We start from the raw sequence: 26163 nt of genomic DNA, 5'->3' as shown, positions 1-26163 counted from the left end.
AGTTATTTTGTACTTCAATAGCCAAAACTACTCTGGATGGAGACAGCTAACAAATGCATCAAAAATATTAAATGTGTAATTGGAAATCCCAAGCTACAGTAAGGGCCCCTCATCCGTGTTCCTATGTTACCTTCTTGTGATGATTGGTTTTATATATCAACATAATGTCACCACATTTTGTTTACATGTTTACAAAAAGTCACTGGGTGATTTTAGGTAGATTATCCTCAGTAATGCAAGTGGGCCTCAAAGGGTTGAAAGCCTTCAGAATGGAAACTGAGGTTTCCTAGAGAAAGAATTCTGCAATGTAAAAACCCTGCTGGCCCACCCTATAGATCTAGGCTTATCAGCCCCCATAACTGTATGAGAAAATGCCTTAAATCTCTTTATACATACGTGTGTGTGTTTGTACATATATGAGGCTATGCTCATATAAAGAAAAACAAGAACAAAAATAACAATCAAACTTTATTTCCTTGTACATAACATTGATTGACAGCAAGATTTCTAAGTAATCATCCCTTTATTTAGTTTAGATAAAGACTTCCAGCACAGAACTCTGTTAGAAATTAACCATTAGGAACCATGTAAAAGAGATGTAAGGCACGTACCATATAATGATCAAATAGCAGCTTTAATTTTTCTACAGAATTTACTGCAAGTTACCACATAATGAAAACAAAAGCAGGTTACTCTAAATGTGTTGAATTTGTTTAGTAATTTAAATAAAAACATATGACTCCCATTACACAGATAATTCTAAATCTACTCTGAAAAACAAATCAAGAAATATCTGTCGGGAGATGACATACCTATCCTAGCAAACCAAAAATTAGGCTGTTCTCTTCACAGAATATATGGAGAATGAGTAACTATCAACACAGTGAATGTTTTAATATTTGGGGGAATATTGGAAACCTATTTGTTAAAAAACAAATTTCTCTGGACATTGTTTATCTCGTCCTTGTAGATCCAGATGAGATTAGTTTAGAAAAGCAGTCTTCTTGAGTCTAGAAAATCTTCAGTCCAGGACAGTTCTGGGCTAATCAAAGAATCTTTACAAACAGGCTTGGATATCACATAGTCGTATTTTAAATTAGCTTGCTTAGCCAAAGGTATGGAATTAATGATCAAGTACCAGGATTTTCTGTTAAAGCACCCAATGCCAAACCACTACGGGCTGACATTCTACTTCCTACCATGATGAGTCTGATTAGAGGTAGATGGGAGGCATAAAGAATATGGTGAACTATAAATAAATTGTGCTCCAATGCCCATATCTCTAAAGATAAATCTTGGTTTTTTTTTTTTTTGTTTTAATATAAGAAATTCACTAAATTGAATGCTGATTAGAGCAAAGGTAGTGTAAGTAAAACTGGGGGTAGGAGACCTCTATTTGCATTGGAAGTATATGAAAGAATGAATCATTCTAAGAGAAGAATCATTTTCCCAATAGCCCCACTGCTGTGGATGATATTTTCGTGAGCCTGGACCACCTTCTCCAGTGAATACTGAGAACCTATCACAGGTTTCAACCAACCGATTTCCATTCCAGCTTGAAGGGCCATTGCAAATTTCCTAAATTCCTCCTAAGTGGAAGAAAAAGGTCTTTTTGTTGAACATGTAAATTAATTTTCAGAAACATTAAATTTTTCAGATTCTAAGAGTTAGAACATAAACAGTTCCTTGCAAATATGTGGCTTTTGTCACTTATCCAGAACTACAGAAAAAGTAGTTTTCTACAGAGTAACCATAAGTCCAATTTGTCTGAGCAGTGTCTGTTTACAAAAAAAGTACCGTCCTGAAATAATTTGTAATACTATCTCCTTTCTCGCTCAAGAGTGTCTTGACTTGAAAACAAAACAAAACAAAAGGGACGCCTGGGTGGCTCAGCGGTTGAGTGTCTGCCTTCAGCTTAGGGCCTGATCCCGGATTCCCAGGATCAAGTCCCGCATCGGGCTCCCCGCATGGAGCCTGCTTCTCCCTCTGCCTGTGTCTCTCATGAATAAATAAATAGAATCTTAAAAAAAAAAAAAAAAAGAGTGGCTTGACTTGGAAAATTACATCCTCACCCTCGTTATCGTGTAGTGACTAATCCTTAACATACCCATCCACTCAGATACCTTAATTTTAACATCTACTTAAACTTTCCATCTGCCCGACTAGGCAAATTGTCTCCATGTTTCAGTTACCAAAATCAGACTCACTTCCTACCTTAGTTGATGAATAAAGAGCAGTTCCAATTATACTGGTTTCCTTTGGGATGGTGTCCCGTGGGTTTATTTCAATAGGACCTCTGCTGCCAACAACCTATTATGAAAAACAACTTGTCTATGGTGAAAGATTACTGCAAAATAGTGTTAAATTATGGTAAAGCCTCAAAGTGGTAGAAAGAAACCAAAATACTTACTATTACTCGTCCTCCATACGACAGAAGATCCAAATCATTACTAAGATTTACATTAGCTAGCATTTCAATGATCACGTCAATGCCTTTTTCACCAACAGATTTCTACATAATAAAAAAAAAAAATGCAGAGTGAAGTAAGAAAACAAGGAAGAATCTGGTAAATAGTTATCATGGTCCCATATATTACAGAAACGTGTTTCAAAAGACATAAAATGCTACATTTTTAAGACGAATCATACACATTTTTAAGTGATCTAATTATATAGTGATGATGTAATTCCAAGGTACCAGTCACAACACCTAAAGTGTTGATGAAGATTCATACTAAACAAATTTCAAGTGCTTCGACTCAACTTGACTATAAAATATTTTTTCCTTGGTTGAAATTTTTCTGTCTTCAAAAATGTATTTTCGCAGAGAAACCAACAACAAATCCCAAATCCCAAAAAGGCTTCTACTTTTGTTAAGACTCAAAAAACAAAGGAAGAAAATCATTGGCTGCTTGGTGTTGCAGCATTTTTTGGTGCGCACTCAGTTTCGTCCCAAGGGGTTCCCACTCAGCGTGGTGTACTTCTGGGTTTTCAGAGACGTTGGTTTGCAACATCCAAAACTGGCTCTTAAACAAGGCACACATATCTACCTGCTACCTGCTATATTTTATGACAAAATGAATACCCGGGTCAGGCATTGTGAAGTACTGGGAATTCACAGGTGGACACGGGGACTCCAAACAAAACTAGGGAGGAGGAGGAGGGGAACAGCGCAGTCACAGCTGCGGGATGGGCTAATGTGGCGGTTAGAGGTCAGAGGAATTAGACTATAGGTTATAGGGAAAGGCGGGGCTCTAACTCTGATCACCTGTAAGGAGCAGAGGAAGCTCCAGAGAGATGAGGACCTGGGCTCTGAGGAATGAACGGGAGATCCTTAAGCAAAAAGGAAGGAGGAGAAACAACCAGAAGTTACCCTGGAGGTGGAGTCACTAGGGCAGGAGAAACAGAAAAGGGAAGAGTGAGGGGCTGGGAGTCCAAGTGGAGATTGGGGCTGAGGCTCCGTCTGGGAAGGCGGGGGGTGGGGAAGAGGAAGAGGAAGAGCGGTGAGGCAGCTGGTGTGGCCTGGGAGCGTGCAGCCAACGCTCTGCTAAAGGACAGACTTCTGGGGGGCAGGTGCTCGTTAATTAATTTTTGTGCCAGACCCTACTTTAGATGCGGGAGGTGCAGCAGGGAACAGGAGACAAAAATTCCTATCCTCATGCAGCTCCCATTTTAGTTATTGCTGAAGGCTTTTTTTTTTTCTTTTAAAGGAAACCCGGGAACTCTGGGGACTGAGGATAGAAGGGGTGTCACATCGGTTATAAAGGGCAGCCAAAGCTGGAGAAGACGACGATTAAATAAGCCACAGCAGGGAAGGGAGCAAAAAGGGAGATGTATGTGAACGGCATGTCAGAGGACAGTGACACAGGGAGGTGTCCTGACGGGAAGGAGAATGGGGGTTTAAGGACAGGAGTAAAAAAAAAAAAATGCAGGGGGGTCTCGGTGAGCAGATGCGACAATGGCAGGCTGATGGCATGAAGGAGGGGAACTCGGGCCACAGACGGTGCTGGGAACCAGCAGGATGTGGGCACGGACGGGAGTCATGGGCGTAGAGGAGACCCGTCAGGAGGGCGGTCCAGCACCGGGGAAGGTTTGAGACTAAGGGGGAAAGGCTAAGGGATGGCAACATCCAAGTAACACCAGGAGAAAGGGGGCGGAAATGCAGTGAGGGAGGTAGGAAGAGAACCAGCTTCCAGGAGATGTGGTCAGGGTCAGTGGCTGCCAAGAAATCACCCGGGCTGAAGGCTAAGCCCAAAGCAGCAGATGGGCCCCTAGGGGCTCACGGGTGGCCGCTGACGAGCAAGATGCAGTGGGAGGCGGTGGGAGGCGAGGAGGTAAGAGTAGGTACTACTGCTTTTTCAACAAGCGTGGTGGCAGAGGGGGTGGAGGGTTTGACAAAAGGGGAAGGGAAAGAACTGGGGAAATGAGAGAGACGGAAGCAGGAGGAACCAGTAGGAGAGAAAGAAGCCACAAGACCTCAGGGTCTCAGAGTGAGATTTCTGCAAAACAAAAACATATTTTTTTAAAAGATTTTATTTATTTATTCATGAAAGATGCAGAGAGAGAGAGAGAGAGAGAGAGGCAGAGACACAGGCAGAGACACAGGCAGAGGGAGAAGCAGGCTCCATGCAGGGAGCCCAACGTGGGACTGGATCCCGGGTCTCCAGGATCATGTCCTGGGCTGAAGGCGGTGCTAAACCACTGAGCCACCCGGGCTGCCCCAGAAACATATTCTTAAAATAACTGGCCATTTCTGATCGTGGTAAATAAATACTCTTGGATGATGGCCTCAGGAGAGAATATTCGATGGATTTTAGGTTTCCTAGGCCTGTTTAGTGGTAATAAACTCTCACTCGTATTTTCCTCAATTTGTAATGATGAGTACCTGGAAAATTCTAAGTCTTTCTCAACATAAGCAAGTAAGGTTTAGCAAAGTAATCAGAGTTTGGTGAATTATTACTACAGTACAAACGGAGAACTTCAGAACCTGCTCGAATTTGTTTGACGATGGGATAGAATATATGCAACTAACTAAAGCCGACCTCACCCTCCAGGTAAGGCAATGATTATCTCTCCATGGCATCCAATTAACAAATAAACTTTGTTCCTTACACCAGACAGATCCAGTCTGTAATCTGTAGATACCTCAACCTTCGATCTGAAAGGTTACACCAACAGAAATTATATTAAGAAAACCTCGTGGTTGGGGCCCCTGGGTGGCTCAGTGGTTGAGTATCTGCCTTGGGCTCAGGGCATGATCCCAGGGTCCCGGGATCGAGTCCCACATCGGACTCCCCGCAGGGAGCCTGCTTCTCCTTCTGCCTATATCTCTGCTTCTCTGTCATGAACAAATAAAACCTTAAAAAAAGAAAAGAAAAGAAAGAAAGAAAGAAAGAAAGAAAGAAAGAAAGAAAGAGAGAAAGAGAAAAAGAAAGAAAAGAAAGAAAAGAAAGAAAGAAAGAAAACCTCATGGTTGCCAGAGGCAGGGAGTGGGAAACAGGTAAAATGTGTCAGTGTGGTCAAAATGTACAAATTTCCAGTTATAAAAAAAAATAATAATAAGTCACAGGGATATAAAGTACAGCAGGGCAGCCACAGTTAATAATACTGTGTCACAGATCTAAAAGTTGCTAAGAGTAGATCTTGAAAGTTCTCATCAGAAGAAGAAAAAGGTTTTGTAACTATGTATGGTGACGGATGTTGAGGAGACTCACTGTGCTGATCATTTCACAATATCTACAAATATCAAAAAGGAAGGGGTGTCTGGCTGGTGCAGTTAAGTGTCTGACTCTTGACTGCAGCTCAAGTCATGATCTCAGGGTCATGAGATCAAGCCCCATGTGAGTGGCCCTGTCCCTCTCCCTCTGCTCCTCCACCCATCACCTCTGCCACACTCACTCTGTCCCTAAAATAAATAAATAGGTCTTGAATATTAAAAAAAAAAAAAAAAAAGAACACCCCCAGGGCTCTAAATACAAATCTGTGACTTTACTTAAAATGTGACTACATTAAAAAGTACCAATTGTTATAGGCTAGATTCTATGTGATAAGACAAATCAGAGTGAAGGCTCAGAAATTAGGCATCTCTTTTTTTTAATCTGTTAAAACTGTAAAACACATATAGGCATAAAAAGAGAAAAAAAAAAAAAAAAGAAAGAAGCAAACAACGTTAAGAGAGTGGTTGGTAAGAAAAAAAGAATTTACCAAAAAAAGTAAGTCTCCCAAGAAATAAAATCTACTTCTATGAAATTGTGGAATAATTTTACCTTGATTTTATCAATATAATTAAGTTCTCTGTGATTAAACACTTCATGGGCTCCATTCTGCAAGACAGTGTTTTGTCCTTCCTCGGTACCAGCCGTACCCAAAACTTTTAGGCCGTAAGCCCTGGCAATCTGGCACGCTGCTATTCCAACCTGAAAACCAAAATATAAAACCATAGTTTTAGATTCTTTGCATCCTTCCAAGTATTTATTAAATATAGGTAATACACTTAAGGTTCTCCTGGGTCCTACCCAATCCTTCAGGAATTTCAAGTCTGAATCAAGAAATAAGAACAACAATCGCTAACTTTTATTGAGCATTTATAATGTACCAGGTGCCACACCAAACACTTTCTATGCGTTGCTTTATTTTATCCTCACAGTAAGCCTATAACATAGATATTATTATTGTCCATATTCCAGAGATGAGGAAACTGAGGCTGATAAAAATGTAAGTTGCTGAGGTCACAGAGATGGGAACGGGGCCAGATCACACAGGGCTGGATCAATTCGGTCTGTAGAGCTTGAGCTTTTAACCACTGTATCAAAATGTTTACTCAGCATCGGCTTTGTGCAGAAGGTGAGGGGTTTAAGGATAATCAAAACTCACTGAGTTCATACTTCAACTGTACACATAAAATACTAAATAACAAATGTGACACCGTTTAAGTGGGAGAGATGGGTATACGAGCAAATTAATTTATCCATCCATACGATGACCGTTTATTGAGTGTTTATTATGTGCTAGACGTGGTACTTCACATAAGAAAATGCTACTCTGAGAAAAGAGAAAAATAATAAACCCACAAACAAATAAATGAGTAAAGTAAATTCAGAAAATAAAAAGTGCTAGGAACAAACCCAGCCTATTGGGTTACAAGGAGACAGGGAGAGGGGCTGGTTCGGTCATCGGGAAAGGCCACAGAGGAGACCGCGTGAAGAGAGGGACAAGCCACGCGAAGATCTCGACAGCCTGGTGGAGAACGTTGTAGGCAGAATGGTCAGGGCTCACCTGGTGACATGGGAATGACCCTGGGGCATTAAAGGACAGAAAGACGGTCACCGTGGCTCTCAGCAGGGCTCTCGGCAGACGGTGCCAGATGCAGGCAGAGGAGCACCCAGGGCCTTGCAGGTAAAGGCTTTGGGTTGTATTTAAGAGCTCTTCAGAACGGTGAGAGCTTCAGCAGGAGAGTCATACGATCCAACTTAGGCTTTAAGAAGAACACTAATTAGATGGGGGACACAAATGGGAGGCAATGGGAGTAGGAGGGGCCTTCAACATAGACCGAATGTGAGAGGCGAGCAGAGAAAAATCAAGGATGTCTCCTGGGGCTCCGGCCGGGGTAACCGGGTAGATGAACAGGGCTGCAGATTAGAGGGTCAAGCTTGTGAGAGTATCAAGAATTTACTTCGAACGGGCTGGGCTGTACTTGCTCACTTAGGATGTGCAGCGATTAGGCGACTCTGCATACGGCCTTGGGAGAGTCCAGGGTGGGAAACATAAATCTGAGACTCGTCAGTTCATAGATGGTATTTAAAGCCACGGATTGGATGAGGTCACTACATGAACGTGCTTAGGATAAGGGAGAAAGAAAAGCATGTGAGGAATACAGAGAGGAGCGCGTATTTGATCGCGACACCAGGGAACCGGTGCTCTGTGAGCGGGCCGGGCAGGTGGCACACCAGGTGGCACACCGCAGGGCGGGGCACTTCCGACATCTGGGGCTGGACAGCTGTTGTGGGGCTGCCCTGTGCTTCGGAGGGTGCTCGTGGCATGTCTGCTACCTACCCCGTCACCCAACGCCCCAGACGCTGGCCCGGGTGTTCCCGGGGAGAGGAGGGACACAGACCACCCCTCACTGACAACCAGTGATTCAGAAGAAGGGAAACTCGGTACGGATCGGGCATGAGAGAAGAGAACCGAAGCGAAAACTATGATGAAAAACGGACTAAAACTGCAACAGAATCACAGACTCCCAGGCCTGAAATAGGCTTTAAAGACTGTTCGGCATATGGGAGCCACGAGCCCGCAGTCCGTTGGGTTTTGCAGGGATTTGTTGGATTGAACCGAAACAAACAGACGCGTGGAGCTCACGGTCTCATGACTCAGAGAGACGTTCAATTCCGTGGAATGCAAGATACTGTGGACTTCCCGATTTTTGTTACTTTAAATTAAAAAAAACAAAAACAAAAACAGGCCTCTAATAAAACGATACCCGAAGACTTAATGTAAATATACCTTCTAAAAAAAATTAAAATAAAATAAAATAAAATAAAAATAAATAAATATATCTCCTTCTGCTCCACTTTAAAGAGGCATTTAATAGCTATTTTGAAGGTGCTGTTTATGCTGTTCTTGTCAACAATTACACCAGCCACAGTACTTCGGATTATATATCATTACGCGTCAATCGTTTTTCTTCTATGGACTCTGCCGATACTAAAATGGGGCGCTCCCCACCAGCATATCTGGGTAACAGCTGTGTTCATAAATTCCACCCCATTTCAAATACACAACATAATCCCAAAGGAACTTGAATTAAATGAGGACAGAAAGTACAAACAGAAGCAAGACAAAACCCAGTACTATTTCCCTCTGGTAGGGCAGGGAGGATCAGAAGCGCTGCTCACACCAGGCTGCCAGCCTATCCCTGCCAGCCAAGGATTTAACAAACTCAGCCAGCTCAGAGAACAGTGTGGATTTTGCCTTAAAAAAAAAAAAAATATCATGGTGAAGTGACTGGGCTTTTCACGAGAGGGTAAATGGAATAAAAGGAGATTTTCTTTAGATTCTTCTCTCCCCTTCCTACTGAAACCTCTCCGTTTTATACAGAGCACCAGGTTAGCTCGCTGGAAGCCAAAACAATTTAAATAAATGCATGTTGGACAGATCCTCCTGTAGTTCTGGGTTACACTTAATTTAACCCCAAAATAGCCTCTTTGGTGGAGCTAAGCAATGGGAGTTTTGGACGAGGTGTACCTGGCATGTTTTCTCAAGCCCCCCAAAAGACAATCTTAGGCTTTTTAGTAAAAACTCTGATTTGTGAGATGGAGGCTAAGCGTGGAAGCTTGTGCTTCATCTATTTCATGTAACGGAAACACAACGGGCTGAACGCTCTGTGTTACCTGCCACCGTTAGAGGTAAATTCGCATTTTCAGGGTGCCACTCCTCACTTCAGGAACAATGTGCCCTTTAACAGGGGACTTCTTTCGACGACTGTGGCATCACGATGCTCTGCAAGGGTTAACCGGCTCCCTCAAGGTGGGCCATCTCGCCCCAGGGCCTGTATTTTAAGAATGTTGAAATCTCATCTCCAAAATTTCTAAAGCCTCTACACGCAGGATAGAGGTCATGCGGATTTCTTGTTCAATTCCAACCTCAGAGCTCTAACTCTTCCTCTAAGCTCCTCGGAGGCAGAGTGACAGCCGGTTTCTTGAAGAAGCTTCTGACAGCCCTGCGTTGGGTTATTTCACTGAAGGGCTTATTTTAAAGTTCCCAGTCCTCTCCCACCCCAGCCCCCACGCCTCACATTAGCATTTTAAGCCATGGGTTGTGGTGTTAAGGACACAGCTGTACACTGTGCATTCCACGAATGTCATCAAAGCGCAGCAGGCCAGCCGTGGAAGGGGGTAGAAGGGGCTGAGAATTCACAGTGTGGCTATGCAGTGCTGTCTGGGGCAACACAGGTAAAGCTTTAATGAGCCTTAGTTTCCTTATCTAAGGGAATATGGAATCATGTTAACTTTAAGAAACTGTTTAAAATTCCAAATAAATATTCTAACTACATATGCTACTTGAAGGCGAAAACAAAGCCAGTTTATTTTGGCCCACACCCAACACAGGTGGAAAACGTAATACATACATTTTTAATGGGGTCATCTGTTGAATCTATTAACCAAAAAATGCTAGACTAATGACAAGGAATTAGCTTCAGAAGACAGCATTTAAAGAAGCTTTACTACAGAAGGGAATACATGTACCGACTACGAATATTGACTGTATTTCTTCATTTGGCTTTTAAAAATGACTTAAATATAACGTGAAACCCACAAACACGAGCTCATTTAAACGTACCCTTAAAAACGACAACGACAAAAAAAATACTTACTCCTCCACTAGCCCCATGAACCAGAACACTTTCTCCGGCTTTCGCGCGGGCACTGCAAAAGAAGGCAGGGTTCATCGCCTTACTTTGAAGCTGATGAAGCTCAGGTGTTTTGTCATTCTCGAGGAAACTCCTACCCCCCTGGTTCGGCCATCACGTCCCCAAACAGGAAATGCACTCTGCTTTACAGCCCAAAATACTCTCCAAGATTCACAGGGTCAAACGAGGGTTCTTCGAACTCACAGGCAGAAGAAAACATTAAATTCACTTGTTCATTCAACAAATGTTTAACGGGAACCTACTGGGTGCCGGGCACCGTGAGGGCTGCTGGTGGCCCATCATGGTGCTACCTTCCTTCTGGAAGGCTACATACAGTCTTTGGAGGGATGTAGGGTGAGAGAGCTCAAGCTAGAGGACCCGAGTCTCATGCATTCCCACAGAAAGGGTCTCAAAACAGGCTTATTGTCACCCCGTCTTTATTCTGTGACCCAGGGTGATGCCCAATGGAAACACAGAAGTTAAATGATGGAAGAAAACCTTTTTCCTTGGAACATGAGGCCGCGCAGCCTCTAAGCCCACATTTCAGAGAGCAATGCTAAATCAGCAAGTGGTAAGAAATACGATAAATCCTGTCACAGAGGTTTCCATGTCACACCAAGAAATGTCTAGATCCTCTGGAGAAACGACATCTTCTTTTGGCTTCTGGTTCATCCCACTTGTGCGTTATACCGAAAATAAGGCACGTGCAGAAAGATAGACGGGAGATGCCTTCTGAGTCCAGACGGACAAGTGCTAACGTCACAGGCCGGCAGGTGTTCTGTGATCCAGAGCTGACTCTCAGGGAGGATCTCTCACTCCCAGAACAATAGGGGAGGCCACGCTGCACAGACACATGTTCAATCTGGGAGTAAGCACCCAATGTGACCCAGAGTCCTGCTCAAGGCGGTGCGCCGACAGCTGACAAATGGCAATTACGAGCAGTAAACGGAGCTCTTGCCTACATTCTTGCCTAGAGATAAGGGGACTGAGGGCAGGGAGTTAAATGGAGAGTCTGAAATGATAAACTAAGGTAACTATTACCAAAACTCTTCGGTGTTTTAAACAGTAAAATATAAATGTGAGGGAACAGGATTACTAACATCATTCTATGGGATTTGACCTACTTTCCCCAATGATGTTGCTTTTAAAAATCTTACCAACGATCCCTCCAACGCAGAGTGCCTTCTCCTAAACCACTGGGCCGGGGGTGGGTGGGGCGTAAACAAGCGAGCTAACCCTCCCCAGGATCCCACTGCTATGATCCTTCTACTCTTGCACAGTCATCGTGACACTTCATTTTATGTGTCAACTTGGGCATGGGGCCAGATAGCTGGTTAAACATTCTGGATGAATCTGTGAAGGGCCTTATCCAATTGGCTGGAGGCCTTAAAAGAACCAAAACTGACTTTTGGAATAAGAACAGATTCAGCTAGATGACCTTTGAACTTGAACCACAACTCTTTCCTGACCTACAACAGCCAGCTTACCTTACCCTCTCAGGCTTTAAACTCCCCAAGCCTCCACATCCAATGTCTCTCTCTCTCTCTCTGTGCGTCTATGTAAATAATAGGTACATATGCACGCACACTTTCTGCTGTTCTGTTCCCCTGGGCGGCCCCAATTAATACAGCCACGTCCCCCGGGGGCTCGCGGCAGGGGCTCAAGCCTTGGCCTGGCCTTCCGCGCTGCTGTGGCTGAAGCCACTGAGGGTTTTCTCTCCCACCCCAAGGCCAGCCCTAATCTAAAAGATTTCAATACTCCCTGGGAAGGAAACCTTGAGCCCAATTCCTGAACTCTCCACTGTAGCCCATCTCTCCCAAGGCTGAACCTGGTAACCTGCCCCGACCACCCTACTTGAGAAGTATCGGACCCTAATGCCTCCTGCTATGGCAGTGATCTCCCGTCCCGATCCTGTAAGCCTACATTCTCTCAAAATCGCTTCTTCAACCTCCCAGAGATTGCGGCCTCTGGATGACTCAGATTCTGCCCACGTGTTGCTCCTGGCCCTGTTGCATCACTAGCCAGGGGGACCCTGCGTAGGTTGCCCCAACTCCTCTCTCTTCCTCTTTTGTGCTCTCATTTCCTTCTAGTCCATTCTGCTGCTAATTCTCCAGCCCTGGATTAATGTTAAAATCTAACTTCCTTGATAATCTATCCAAATGGCTAAAAACTATAAAAAAGAAAAAAACTGAAAACTATAAAAAAGGAAAAAAAAATCAAGTCACCATGCATCTTGGTGCCACTTCAGTTCTGATTCTCAGAAGATCACTTGGCCTCCTATTTAATTATGAAAAGTGAGGCGATCCCACGAGTTCCCTCAGCAGTCCACCTCCCTACCCACAAACCCTTCCACGATTATACCACGTTTACCTCTCCTAGGTTTAGCAGACGAGCTGGCCCTTTGACACCAGAGGCCAATCTCTCCACACATGTCCTTAGTCCTTTCCATCCAGCCACCTGACACTCCACCATCTCTCCCAAACCTTCCATCGCTTTCTCTCTGCTGGATGTTTTCTCAGCCATAAACATGTTCAACTCCCGTCCAGCCTTCTGTCCCCACACTCTCAGGTACCCTTCTCCTCTCCCCTCCCTGACCACCTCCATTCCAGGAACCAAATTCCGCCTCCTTGCTAAGTGGCTCAATCAAGCTTCTGTCCCACCACGCTACTGAAAGTGACCTGACTCAAGTCACCAATCACCTCTCAACGGCTAGGCCCGACTCTTTGTTTGTTTTTCCCAAACACACCACATTGCTGCATCTGACAGCTAGCTTCCTCTCTTGGTAGCAACACCAACTACCACCCCTAACACTACCCACACCGCCGGAGTACTGACTCCGCGCCAGACTCTGTACTAAGCTTCACAGTATTACCTCCCTGAGTTCTCACCACACCCCTAGGAGGTAGGTGCTACTAGTATTCAGGTTTTTCTAACCAGTAAACTGCAGCTGAGACAGGGAGGTAACTGGACCACAGTCGTACAGCTGGTAGAAGAGAGCAGTGTAAGCCGAGTCTTCCTGTCTTCCTGAAAGACCACGAACTTAACAGGTGTTTAACAGACACCGTGACCTCTCGACTCCCTTGGCCTTGACACGTGGCCTCTTAGCACTCTGTGCCCACCCTGACTACACCCTACATGCTGATGTTCTCTGGCGTTCTATCCTCGCTCCACTGTCTTCACTCCCTGGAGACTTGCAGTCACTTCCATCTTGTCAACTCCCACCCACAGGCTGATAGCCCCGTGTTGACATCTTTAGCCTTCAGGCTTCAGATTCATTCACCCAGCAGGTTGCTGGTCTTCTCTGTCACGATGCCTATCTTGCTTTCCATGCCTAAACTGGACTAAGTTTCCCTGTGAAACTTCTTCCTTCTTCTCTTTGTCACAGTTAAACATAATCCAAATGAAAGAGCTAAAAGTCACCAAATAGACCTGATTTTACCCTCTAAAAGTTGTCTTTTCCCTTCCACCTATTCTACCATGACCCTTGCTCTGGCCCCTGAGTGTTCTGCCTAAAGGATACTCGTAGAAGACCCTCCCATCTCTTTCTCCATTCCTGTCATCAAATCCATCCTTCACACAGCTGGTAGGTGATCTTAATGAAACACTCATATAACAGTATCACTCTTCTGAATAAAACATTTCACGACCCCTAATCCCTGAAGGAACAGTGCACGAGCCCTATCATCTTGCTTTTTACAACCTGAAACCTACCTATTTCGTGTGACAGCTAACAGTTGTTAAAAGATTACTATACTCCAACCTGATTCTGTGCCACTCTTTGCCTTGAAATCTTCTATCCAACAAAACCAGATTGCTATAACTCTCCTTAAATATCATGGTTTTTTCCCCCTGACACCAGGATATTCCCATTGCCTAGAATTTCCTCTCCCCTCCAACGTATCCTTCCTTAAGATAACTCCCTGACTGAAATATAGATTCTCAGAGGGGCACCTGGCTGGCTCAGTTGGTGGAGCATGTGACTTTCGATTTTGGAGTTGTGAAGGAGCCCCACGTTGGGTGTAGAGATTACTTAAAAATAAAATGTTAAAAAAATACATATATATAGAGATAGATAGATAGATAGATAGATAGATACAGATATATGGATTCTCAGATCCCAGCCATGGTAGCTGACCAGTGGGTCTAAGGTAGGGCCCTACACTGTATTTCTAAATTGCAGCAATTAGTTTCTAGGGCTGGGTAATAAGATTTCTGAACCATGACTTTAAAATAATCCAAGCTTTACATCTTGGCAGGAAGCCCTATCCCATCACCACTGTTACATCCCTTATGATCCCATAAACCCCTATGCGCATCCATACCACTGTACTTTCCACGTTATACATCAATATTATTACTCTTATGTCTCTCTTTTACTAGACTGTCAGCATCTTAAAGACAAAGACGGCGTTTTGCTCTTCTTTGTATCCCCAGTGATTAAAATAATTTCCCAAATTAGCACAGTTTCTACTCCATAAATGCTTAATGGTAACTAAATGGTAACCAAATATGAGAGATGGATATGTGTACGAGAGGCAGGAAGGCACGTAATACTGGCTGTGTACCTGACCGTGTCTGTCATTACCTGTGGAGCAGAGCTCGGTACGCGGTAAAATACGGGATGCCGATGGCAGCTCCTTGTTTCAAGTCCAGTTTCTCCGGCAGTATGTACACAGTGTGATCTGAAGCAAGGGCATACTCAGCATAGCCCCCAGAGATGGTGGCGGTAGTGAAAACTCTGTCACCTTTCTGGGGAAAGCAATAAATTAATAAATATACCAGGGATTAAAAAGGATGTCAAATGGGTATAATCCTTTTATAATGCAACTTTTATAACAACAAATAAGTATGTATTGTTTACTAGGTTGGAGGGTCTTATCGAAATAACTTCAGAATACTGAACATTTTTAAATGTTTTAGTAAGGGAAACCAAAAAGAAAACTTAAGGGAAATAGGGGGGAGAAAAAAGGAAAGAGAACCTCCAGAATGGTATAATGAGGAAACCATGGGGAGCTCACTACACAAGACACTGGATCAGGTGTCTGACAAGTACGACCTAATTTGATCTTCTCCAGAGCCAATGAGATAAGTACTTTTCTTATCACCACTTTGGATTAGTTCCACTATACACATGAGGAGATTGGGGGACAAAGAAGTTCAATAATTTGCTCAGATGAAGCAGTTAGTAAGCAGCAGTTAATACAATCATTTTTTTTTTCTCCGAAATACTAGGAAAAAGAAACAAGTAAGATGTAAGGTTTCCTCTAAACACCAAATACCTGCCCTAAGTCCTTTCCATAGGTGCTTCACCCCTGCATTTGTTCCCTCATTTTTTATACATACACCAGGAGCAGGAAACTATGCCCAGATCCTGACAGCAAGATGAGCCAGGACAGGCTTCCTCCCTTGTTACAGTTCGAGAAACACAGTAAACTCTCAGCAAACTCTGCTGGGCCCTTGCTACTGAAAAGGCAAGTGAAAGTGAAGGTGAGGTAAGGTGCTACACAAGCGTTCACACCTGCCCAGTATGACCTGCACACTAGGGATGTCAGACCATCTACTACAAACACCTGCCTGAGCATTTAAAAAAAAAAAAGTAAACATTCTTTGGAATAAGCGAAACACTAAGGCAATAACTCTCAATCTACTTAAATTTGTCCTATAAAAAAAAAGAAACAAAGAAAAAAGATTCAAAAGGCACCCAGCAGTCAAAGACAAGCATCACTGCTTACCAGTGCCACTTGCAAATGGCCAAATATGACCATGTTATGATTAGTCCTGTTTTTAGGGCTTAAAAAGATGTTGCACAGATTGCAATATAATTCAAACGTGTTCTAAGAATTCACTATGGAAAGCAGTACTTGGGAGTTCTGGGATAGATAATCAATAACAAAACATCTTCCACCATCGAAAGAACCTTAAAGTCTAGGAAGAGAGAAAAGGGTAGGAATAACCACAATGCAAGCAAACATGATGAACCCACAAAGGCAAGTGCCAAAAAGAGAAAGGAATTGTTTCTAAGTTGAAGGAATCAAAAATAGCTTCGTTGAGGTGCTAAAATTTAAGGAAGGTCTTGGAGAATCCAACAAGATTTTGAAAACTAGGACTGAGATGAGTCCTGATGAGTGAGGAACACTCAAAATAAGTAAAGGAACACTGGCAGGAATAAATTCTGAGAAAGTGCTAGCATTTGTGCCCAATGAGTAAGTAGTCCAATGCATGGAAGGTAATCGTTACAGAGGTACGAAGAAAAGGAACCAAGGCCGGGGATCCCTGGGTGGCTCAGCGGTTAAGCATCTGCCTTGGGCCCAGGGCATGATCCTGGAGACCCGGGATCGAGTCCCACATCGGGCTCCCTGCATGGAGCCTGCTTCTCCCTCTGCCTGTGTCTCTGCCTCTCTCCCTCTCTGTGTCTCTCATAAAGAAAATCTTAAAAAAAAAAAAAAAAAAAGGAACCAAGGCCAGAAGGTAAAAGTCCCCGCTACTATGTTCATAAATTTCATTTTAATTCTGCCAAGCAAAAGAACTAATGTGAGCAAAGAGAAGAGGGAAGCAAGCATGGGGCGCGCGGGAAAGGAGAGCTTTACCAACATATGGACCGAAAAGCGAGGAGGAATGGAGCCGAGAATGGAAGGATGGTGGGAAGAGCAGGAACAGAAGCACTCGGCGACCCTGACATCTACAGGGAACTAAGGCAGGCATTAGACTGTAGGACCACCACGACATTTTAGAAAACACCCCTTGTCGACCCAGGATAGATTCGGGGAGGAAGGAGGGCAGGTGTTAAGGATCCGCTACAGACCTCCAGGTAAGGACCTCACGGAGTAACCTGCCCTGGGCACGGACGGAGGAGAGGGAAGCCCGTTCTAGCTAGGGAAAGCTGCAGGAGGGGGGGACTGAAGCCACAGGAGTCCCAGGGACAGTCGCACCAGGGAGGAGATCTGATGTGACAAGAGATGAGCTCGGTTTTAGACGCACTGAGTAAGAGGGGACCGGGGTTGGCTGGGTGGCTCCAGGGCTCTCCCAGGACTTTCGCTGATGATGCCAATGGTGCACAGCAGCACCGTCCAGAAGGGTGGCCGCGGAAACGGGCCTACTCGGCCTCTGAAGGGTCATTGGTGTGACTGGGGAATCGACTTTCTTTATTTTGCTTTACGTTCACATGAATCTTAAATCGGCACATGTGGCGAGCGGCTACCTTGCTGGATAGCACAGGTCCAGGGCCTCGTAGAAAATTCTAAGCTAACACCATCACGGACGATCACGAAACTGTGGACGGGCATGAGCTCGTGGGGAAGAAGGTAGAGAACACAAAGAGCGAGGTCAAAGGAGGGACGGAGAACCAGAGAACAGTGGGCAACACTAGAACCTGGGGAGCCTCCCAAGAAGATGCTTGAGAAACAACACCCGGGAGGAAGTGGGGAAGAGGATGGGAGAAAATGATGTCATAGAAGCCGAAGGAAAAAAAAAATTAAGAAAAAGTAAGTGGCTGAAAGTGTAAAATGTCACCAAGAAGTCAAGAGGGATAATGACATAAAAGGGCCCATTAACTCCAGCAATAGAGGCCATTAGTGACATGAGCAAGCAGCGCTTCAGGGGGGCGCTGGGGGCAGAAGCCAGGCGCCGGGAGCAGTGCGAAGCTGCAGGAATCGGCCTCCTGGGCAGAGGCCACGGTAATCTTCTCTGTCTCAGTCCAATTTTGGTAAATGTGCTGCCAAAGTTGAGCAGGTCAAGGAATTATGAGGAAAGATGCGAGAACATGAATATACTATCTATGTTTTAGATTTCTTTTGGCGTGCAAAGAACAAAAGCCCCGATTAGAACACGAGCATGGACTCAGTCACCTCGATCTGAGTCAGGGCTCTAAAAATGTACAGTGGACCTTGCATTTTTTTCATCTTCTACTTATTATTTAAAAGAATCGGCCCTCCCTTTATCTTGTGAAACTAGATTAATTATAAAACTAGATAATTATAAACAAGGAATTTATAGAAGGAATGAAACATTATGTTGGCTTGTGTATTACTGAGGGTCAGGAAACAGTATAACTTCCTTATTTTCTTTTCTTACGTTTTTCTGCTACATCGAAAGGACCCCAGTTGAATTTCCGAGAGGATGTGAAGATACAGAATTTACACAGCGACTGTCCCCAGCAATGCAAACAAGGAAGACCTCTAGATAAAAGGCAATCTCTTTTTTGAATAGAGGAGTCCCCCAAGTGGCAGAAATTGTGTAATGGGGCCTTCCATTTTTTTTTAAGTTTTTATTTAAATTCCAGTTAGTTAACACGCAGTGCAGTATCGGTTCCAGGTGTACAATGCAGTGATTCGACACTTCTATACAACACCCGGTGTGCATCCCACCGCGGGCTCTCCTTCATCTGTAAGGGGGCCTTTTGAAGACTTACATACAGACACGTTTTAAAGCTACGTTAAAATATTTTAAGGAAAATATTAAGGCAAAATAGAAACAACTCAAAACGGAATACCTTGAAAGTAGATACATTCTCTCCAATAGCTTCTATTATCCCAGCCACGTCTGAACCCGGCGTGTAGGGTAAGAGTGGTTTTCTTCTGTAAGTACCAGACCGAATATATGTTTCCACGGGGTTTACACCACATGCGTGGACTTTGATCAGAACCTGCAAGGCCAATGTGCTTTTAGTTCACACAGAACACTCAGGCGTTCACCCAGCGTTAGGCCAGGGCTGTACTGATGATGGGGACTGTAAACCCAGAGGGGAAACCCTCACCTTCAAGGGACTCACATCACAGTTTTGCAAACCAACACAGACATAAAAAAGGTAAGACACAAAGGGCCTATGGGCTACATAAAACATATTTGGGAAAACAATAGCGGAAATACTTGAGAGGACCCGTGCCACAACTTCTCCACGCTCATCAAACCCTCTTCCTCCCGGGTACGCAGGAAGAACAGGATTTCTTGGCGCCCGCAGTTATGAGCAGCCAAAAGACTGAGTTTTGGGCAATGGGATGTGAACAAAAGTGATCAGAGCCACTTTCAGGGCTGGCCCATAAAGACGTCCTGGGCAATCCACACTGTGCCTCCCTCCCTTTCATAGGAGTGACGTCAGAAGACAGGCATCGAAGGTGGCAGAGCCACATGATGGAGGAAGGCTGGGTCCACAAATCACCCTGAGAAGTTACGGAATGAGACATACTTTGCTATTGCGGAACCCTTGAGATTTTGAGGTTACATCTACCATAGCTGCTAATTTTACCGTAATTAATACATAATGATTGCTTCTGTTGCAGGAGTAAGAGAAGGCCTTGCAAAGGAAGTGGTATTTGAGGTAGGCACTAAGAGCAGACGTTCTTTCAGAATGGGAGGAAAGGGTATTTCAGGTAGAAGGAATAGCAGGTGCAAAAGCAGAAGAAATAAAAGGGCCTCTTGGGGAAGCCAGATAATGCTGCTTGTTACAGCCCAGTCTACTGAGAAGCAGCAGTAAGAAATGAATCTCTCAAGCTAGGCTATGGCCAAATTGTAAAAACTCTCATAAGGTTCAAGGTTCGCTAAGGAAATGAGACTTGGGAGTCATGGAAGGCACAGTAATAAAAATACATAATTTTTAATGAGAAAGCATATTGTTAAAGTCACCGGAAATGATTAAACTCTTCATTTGAATTCTCTTAAGTCATACGTGGAAGGGCATGTATGCAGAAGAGAACGATTTTCCTACTGTGCACAAAATAGAAATCATGAAAGTTTGTAATAGGATAACTTGTTCAAAACTACTTATGACCCCATGCAGAAAAATTCAATTACTGCACTGCACAGATGGTCCTCAACCTCGAAAATTTCCTTACAGCAAGATATTTTTTCCTTTTCACAGATCCACCTCACTGTTACAATTATGCTGTCTTTGTCAGACCTTGCACGTATCATCAGTGTAAACTCTGTCCTAATTCAGCGTCTCTACGAATTACTGTGAGCCTGCTTCTTTTTTGAACATTAACCTGATATAATTATTGCCTGTTTTTATGTAAGTATTTCCACCTGATGGTCTTTTGGAATTGGTACTGCAACATCCGACTGGAGTTTCAACACTTCTGGTCCACCAAATTCAAAAACTCGAATCGCTCTCATCAACTTCCCTGCAGTCGCCATGGTGATCTAGACACCAAGAAAAAAAAAAAAAGAAAAAAAGATTGTACTGTCATATGGTATCTAGCCTATATCACTCTGTTTTGTTTTTGTTGTTTTTTTTATTTTCCCCTGGAGGGGGCAGATCAAAACAATTTTTCAAACAACAATTTAAATCATGAGCTTACACAGATCTCATTTCATGTTTAAGGACCTTTCATCTTACAAATCCTTCAGCTACAAAGCAAAATACTTCGTATTGCTTCCTGTAGGGATTCGGTGCCTTCCACAAGAGAATCAAACATGCAAACAAAAACATCTGGCTAGACACAGCATGATACGGTATCTTAGGCTCCTTTTTTGTGTAAGCTGGTGCTGCCACAGAGCTTAGAAATTTTAGGAGATAATGTTAAGTTTTACTAACATTAGATAAATATGCCTTCTGTTGGGTTATGAAATATTTCAAATATATAGAGAAATATAAATATAAATGAACACATTTACCTGCTTCCCTGCTTTAACAAATCTTAACATTCTGAAAACCTAGAATACTATAGACGTAACTGAAGCCTTCTGTACCCATCGCCAAGCCCACTTCTGGCCCACCCTTTTAAGAGGTGGTTTTTACCATGAACCCAGTGTTCAACATCCCCAGGCATGATGTCGTATCACTACTCCAGGTATACACATGACGTCAACAACATGCCCTATGGTGTTGCATGTTCTCAAACTTCATTTAGATTGGATCGTAATGTTCTTAATTCTGCAACACGCTTTTTCCTCTCTGCATTAAATTTTTGAGACTGATAAATGGCGAAACACTTAGCTTTATGACGTTTGTTCATTTTAACAAAGGAGGAAACCATTAAGGACTAATGCTTTGGACACAATGTAAGGACACTGCTTTGTATGTGACCTTGTATAAATTATAAGGGTCATTTACAGCTAACCTTTTTGCCCTACCACTGTTATTATTATTTTTTTCTATCACTGTTACTATTGACCTGAACACTTAGAAAAGGTAAAGAACATTTGAATATAAAAATAGCCAATTACGGAAACCTACCATAACCTACAGGGATATAATGAAAGGGTTTTGACTCTATCTCCACTATTTTGCATGTGTGTTATCACGATTTCTTGAAATTAGCCACATCAAATATTTAGTTAGGCTCTGTCACCACTCAGAACATCATTGTTAACTTCTGGAATAATAATAATTATTATTATTTTAAATATCTTATATATTCATGAGAGACACACACACAGAGAGAGAGAGAGAGAGGCAGAGACACAGGCAGAGGGAGAAGCAGGCTCCATGCAGGGAGCCCGACGCGGGACTCGATCCCGGGAGCTCCAGGATCAGGCCCCTGGGCGGAAGGCAGGCGCTAAACCGCTGAGCCACCGAGGTGTCCCAACTTCTGGAATAATTATATTCATCAAGCATGAGTTGGTGATAGATGAAACAGAGTCGCAGAAACTAGGACTTGAAAGAATTCAGACTTTTACTATACGGAAGCTCAACACAGGCTGCTCAGAACAGAGCTCGTGCCAACTGTCAATGTCAATCCATGTACACGGGGTAATCGAAAGCATTTTGACGGTGTCACTAGTGGAAAGTTCTTGATAGAATGAATCGAGAGTTGTATCATTTTAAAACCCTTTAATTTTAAGAGCTGCCGTGTAGTACCTAGCCCAGAGGAGACCGCAAACTGTCCATCGCTAGAAGGCCGCCTGGCAATGCTGTGTTCTGAAGGGCAGACCTCAAACACGAGGGGGCAGAAACAGGTGGAGACCTAAACCTAAGGTCGCCTAGAGCGGCGGGGCGGTCCCTGAGGGGGACACCCCTGCAGCGCGAGGACCCCGAGGAAGCAGCTCGCTCCGCTCCGTGCCTACCAGCAGTCTCGCCCCCGGGTTTCCATCTGGGTCTTCACTCGCGCTGGGAATTTCTCAAGACAAGAAAGTGCAAATACAAAGACAAAGAAACCCAAAACAATAACAAAAACAAAAAACCCACCACCAAGAACAACAAAACAAGGTTGCCCAGCTCAGAGTTTTCCACTCTGGAAATAAGAACATGGCTTTTTTTTTCCTTTTTATTGTCAGCGTGGAGTTAGGGAGCGAGCCCGGGTTTTGGAATCCGACAGCCTCCGCAGCAGGAGTCCCAGCTCCATCAGTTACCAGGCCCATAGGGCCTCCCTGGGGGGGGGGGCTCGCTGGGCTTCTGCACCTGAAAATGGCTCGCACCCCGCACCCCAAAATGTCCCAGCCCCTCTCCCAGCTCCTGTTCACTGTGCTCTCATGCTTGCACACAGCTACACAAGATCTGAAGCTCCTGTTCCACTTCCCAACTATTTATTTCCTCCTACTATTTCTTTCTTTCATTTCTTGCATCTACCTTTTCACCAACAGACATGATTATCCCCAAAGAACTGCAGCAGTAGTAAAAGCAAAACTACCGTGAAATAGGATGTGTCAAAATTATCTAACACATACATTTCCCGCCCCCCACCCCTACATTTTGACATCTGCTAAGCTTCGGGAAAAGAACAAAGGAAGGAGGAAATTCTTCCTTAATACTGGATTTAGAAACCCTGCTGCCTTGCCTAGGAGTACCATCCTGTCCTACTGAGCTTGTAAGGACGTTAGGCACACCCTTGACAGCGTGCCTCCTACTTTGCTCTGTCCATATTATTTCCCATTGAGCCTTTATCACTAGGATCGATCAGGCTCCAATCTGCACAAACTGCCTTTGAAAACCCCCTCCACTACCCACAGGATCATTACCTGCTTCATAATACATAAGGTGATATGTCAAAGGGAATAATAAAAAGATTAAAATAATACAACACACTAATTATCATCCTTAAACCCCTAATACCCGGTTTCTTCTAAAAAGCACGTTTTTGGATTTTTATTTTTTAAAGGTTTTACTTATTTATTCATGAGACACACACAGAGAGGCAGAGCCACAGGCAGAGGGAGAAGTAGGCTCCCTGCAGGGGGAGCCTGATGTGGGACTCGATCCCAGGACCCCCCGGATCACACCCTGAGCCGAAGGCAGACGCTCAACCGCTGAGCCACCCAGGTGCCCTAAAAAGCACACTTTTATCTCCACTGGCATAATTATTTTCACGACAGGTAGAAAAGCAACCACTTAATTGTATGTAGAAATGGAAATAAAATCACCATCCATTTTACGGATAGAAAACATTCCAAGAGGTTAAGAGAATCACCGGGTCGCACAGAAGCAGAACTAGAACCTAAGCCCTCTATCTTAAATGCTGGTAGGAGATTTTTTTTTTTCCCCTTAGTGTACAATCCTTTTCATGTCACCCTTTGAAATGTTGGCATAGAGGGCCCTTCGCTTCTTAAAAATATACTTTTTAATGATGATAGTGAGGCAGGCTGTGCTAGAAACACGAAATTCAACTAACCTGCAGGTAGGATCACCTATTTTATGATTAAGGTATCTGCTCAGAGTGAGATTTTTCACATGCCTCTAAGTTAGGAGGATCCACTAGGGATACCCACTAGTGATTCTATTCGGAAAACTAATCATTTCCTGATCTGTAAAATGGGGCCAGCACTCCCTAGCGTAGGATTCTTGTGAGGATGAACTGCAACAGCACAGGGGGGAGCTTCACAGCACGCCCAGCGGGCAATAAGCTCCATTATTCAGACTAAACCATTTGCATGTCAGCAGGCCCCTCACCTTGCAACCAGTGTTTTCAAACAGATTTTTTTGTATTTGTCAGACATGAACTTTAAATTAGAGGACCTGGTTTTTAAGTTTTGGTTGTACTTTTGACCTATAAAAAGTTGCCAAGCATACTTTGGAAATCTGGGAAACACAGGACTTACAATTCCTCCTTAAACTGTGATTGTTTCCATGTTCTGTTTCAATCTGTTCGGTTTAAATAAAAACTAAGGGGATAAGGAAAATGTCAGAAATTGTACTTTAGCACAGAATGAAAAAAATCAAGTCACAAAGCCAGAGCAGGGCACTTAGGAGAGAAGAATGTAAGTAAAATTAAATAAGAATTTCTGGCAAGACATGAAAAAATAAGAACTTGGAAAGAGAATCATCGTTACCAAGTGTGCTGCTGTTGACCAAGAAGGCCTCACTGTTAACCGTTTTTGTTGTTTTTATTAGCCTTAAGCCAGAAATGCAAAACAACAGCAAAAAACAAAACTTAAAAGTAGCCTAAGAAAAGTGTGTTCCCGGCTGTGCGCCCTGGCGAGGTCACTTGTCTGGGGTGGATCTCGGGGCCCACCCGAGAGGGGGTCCGGGTGGCCGAGGAAGGGCTGGGCCGGTGGTTCTAAAGCCCCCGGGGTCCTGGATGGACGGCGGGGGGGGGGGGGGGGGGGCAGGCCTGCAGCGCCCCAGGAGCCCGGCGGTGGGGGGGGTCGCCGGGGCCGCAGTGGGGGCCGCACAGTCCGAGGTCCCTGCGCACCGGGGCTCCGCGAACACCCAGTGAACCCAGCTATACCTTTACGCCCTGTTTTGTGATTTTTTTTTCTTTTGAAAATTATTCGGGGCGGGGGGGTGGGGGGGTGGGAAGGGAGTCAAAGAAACTTTCTCTCCAAAATTAGGACCGCAGCTCGGAAGGCAGGGGAGCTCGGGAGCCCCGCGGTCGCAGGAGCCCTAGAGGGGAACCCGGGGGTGGAGGGGGGGGCACGGGGCTGGGCGCCGGGGGAGCGGAGGGAGCTCCGAGCTGAGCACTGGGGGGGGAGCGGGGTGCGCTCCGAGCTGGGCACGGGGGGGGGGCGGGGCTGGGCGCCGGGGGAGCGAGGTGCGCTCCGAGCTGGGCACTGGGGGGGGGCGGGGCTGGGCGCCGGGGGAGCGGGGTGCACTCGGAGCTGAGCACAGGGGGGAGGCAAGGGGCCCCGCGCCGGGAGGGGGGGCGGGGCCGCCTGTGGAAGGGGAGCGGGGGGCTGGGCGCGGGGGTGGGGCTGGGCGCGGGGGTGGGGCGGGCCGGGGGCCTCGGGCGGAGCGGGGTGCGCTCGCAGCGGGGCACGCGGGGAGGGCACCGGGCCCTGGGGGGGCGAGGTGCGCTCGGACCTGAGCACTGGGGTGGGGGAGCTGGAGGGGCCGCGGGGGGCGGGCCCTGGGGGGATCGGGGGGCGCTCGGAGCTGGGCACGGGGGTGAGGACCGGCGCCAGGAGGGGGCGCGGGAGCCTGGGGGGCGGGGGGCGCTCGGAGCTGGGCACTGGGGGGGGGCCTGGAGGGGTCGCGGGGGGCGGGCGCCTGGGGGAGTGGGGGGCGCCCGGGGGTGGGGGTCCGGGCGGGGGCGCCCCCGCGGGGACGGCCGAGCCCGGGGCACGGCGGCGGGAGCAGGGCGCCTCTCGGTGGAGGCCGGGCTGGGAGGGCCTGGCGGCCGAGCAGCCTGCAGCCCCGCGGGGGTGCCCCCGGCCGGCAGCTGTCGCGGGCTCCGCCGGACACACGCGGGGCGGGCGCGTGACCGCAGCCGCGCTCGGCTGCTCCGGGGACGCGCGCAGGGCGCCCCCGCGGCCTCCACGGACGGGGACGTCCGCGCGGCACTTACCGGCTCCGGGGCGAGCTCCCGCCGGAGGGGGGACGGGCCTGGGTACTTAACCGGCCGGCCCCGCCTCGCCCGCGCCTGCCCCGCCCCCGGGGACCCAGCGCC

At 45.6% G+C, this 26163-nt stretch overlaps 1 protein-coding gene across 3 annotated transcripts; it reads right to left on the bottom strand.

Annotated features, from left to right (window-relative positions):
* Positions 1-455: 455 nt before the first annotated feature.
* CRYZ (crystallin zeta) lies at positions 456-26147 on the bottom strand. 3 transcript variants are annotated; one of them, XM_072754865.1, is made up of 9 exons: positions 26062-26147; positions 20426-20542; positions 18897-19049; positions 14994-15157; positions 10373-10424; positions 6267-6416; positions 2411-2512; positions 2215-2310; positions 456-1589 (listed from the first exon to the last, which is right to left on the bottom strand). In XM_072754865.1, the coding sequence occupies exons 2-9, from the start codon at positions 20534-20536 to the stop codon at positions 1425-1427; spliced, it is 993 nt and encodes a 330-aa protein (XP_072610966.1). In that variant the 5' UTR covers positions 20537-20542; positions 26062-26147; the 3' UTR covers positions 456-1424. The 3 variants fall into 3 exon arrangements, with proteins under 3 accessions (XP_072610966.1, XP_072610967.1, XP_072610968.1); XM_072754866.1 differs by lacking the exon at positions 26062-26147 and adding an exon at positions 21585-21718; XM_072754867.1 differs by lacking the exon at positions 26062-26147 and adding an exon at positions 21579-21712.
* Positions 26148-26163: the final 16 nt, after the last annotated feature.

The sequence above is a fragment of the Vulpes vulpes genome, chromosome 3, assembly GCF_048418805.1.
Source record: "Vulpes vulpes isolate BD-2025 chromosome 3, VulVul3, whole genome shotgun sequence".
Lineage (NCBI taxonomy): Eukaryota > Metazoa > Chordata > Mammalia > Carnivora > Canidae > Vulpes > Vulpes vulpes.
The sequence above is the reverse complement of the archived record's forward strand: the minus strand, read 5'-3'. Positions and strand labels throughout refer to the sequence as shown.

Bases quoted from the DNA above. Each gene is read 5' to 3' on its own strand.
- CRYZ (XM_072754867.1), bottom strand. The intron at 19,050-20,425 runs GTGGAAATACTT...TTGGCCTTGCAG, and splicing joins CAATTCCAAAAGACCATCAG to GTTCTGATCAAAGTCCACGC. The intron at 10,425-14,993 runs GTAATGACAGAC...CTTCTTTTGCAG, and splicing joins TACCGAGCTCTGCTCCACAG to TGCCCGCGCGAAAGCCGGAG.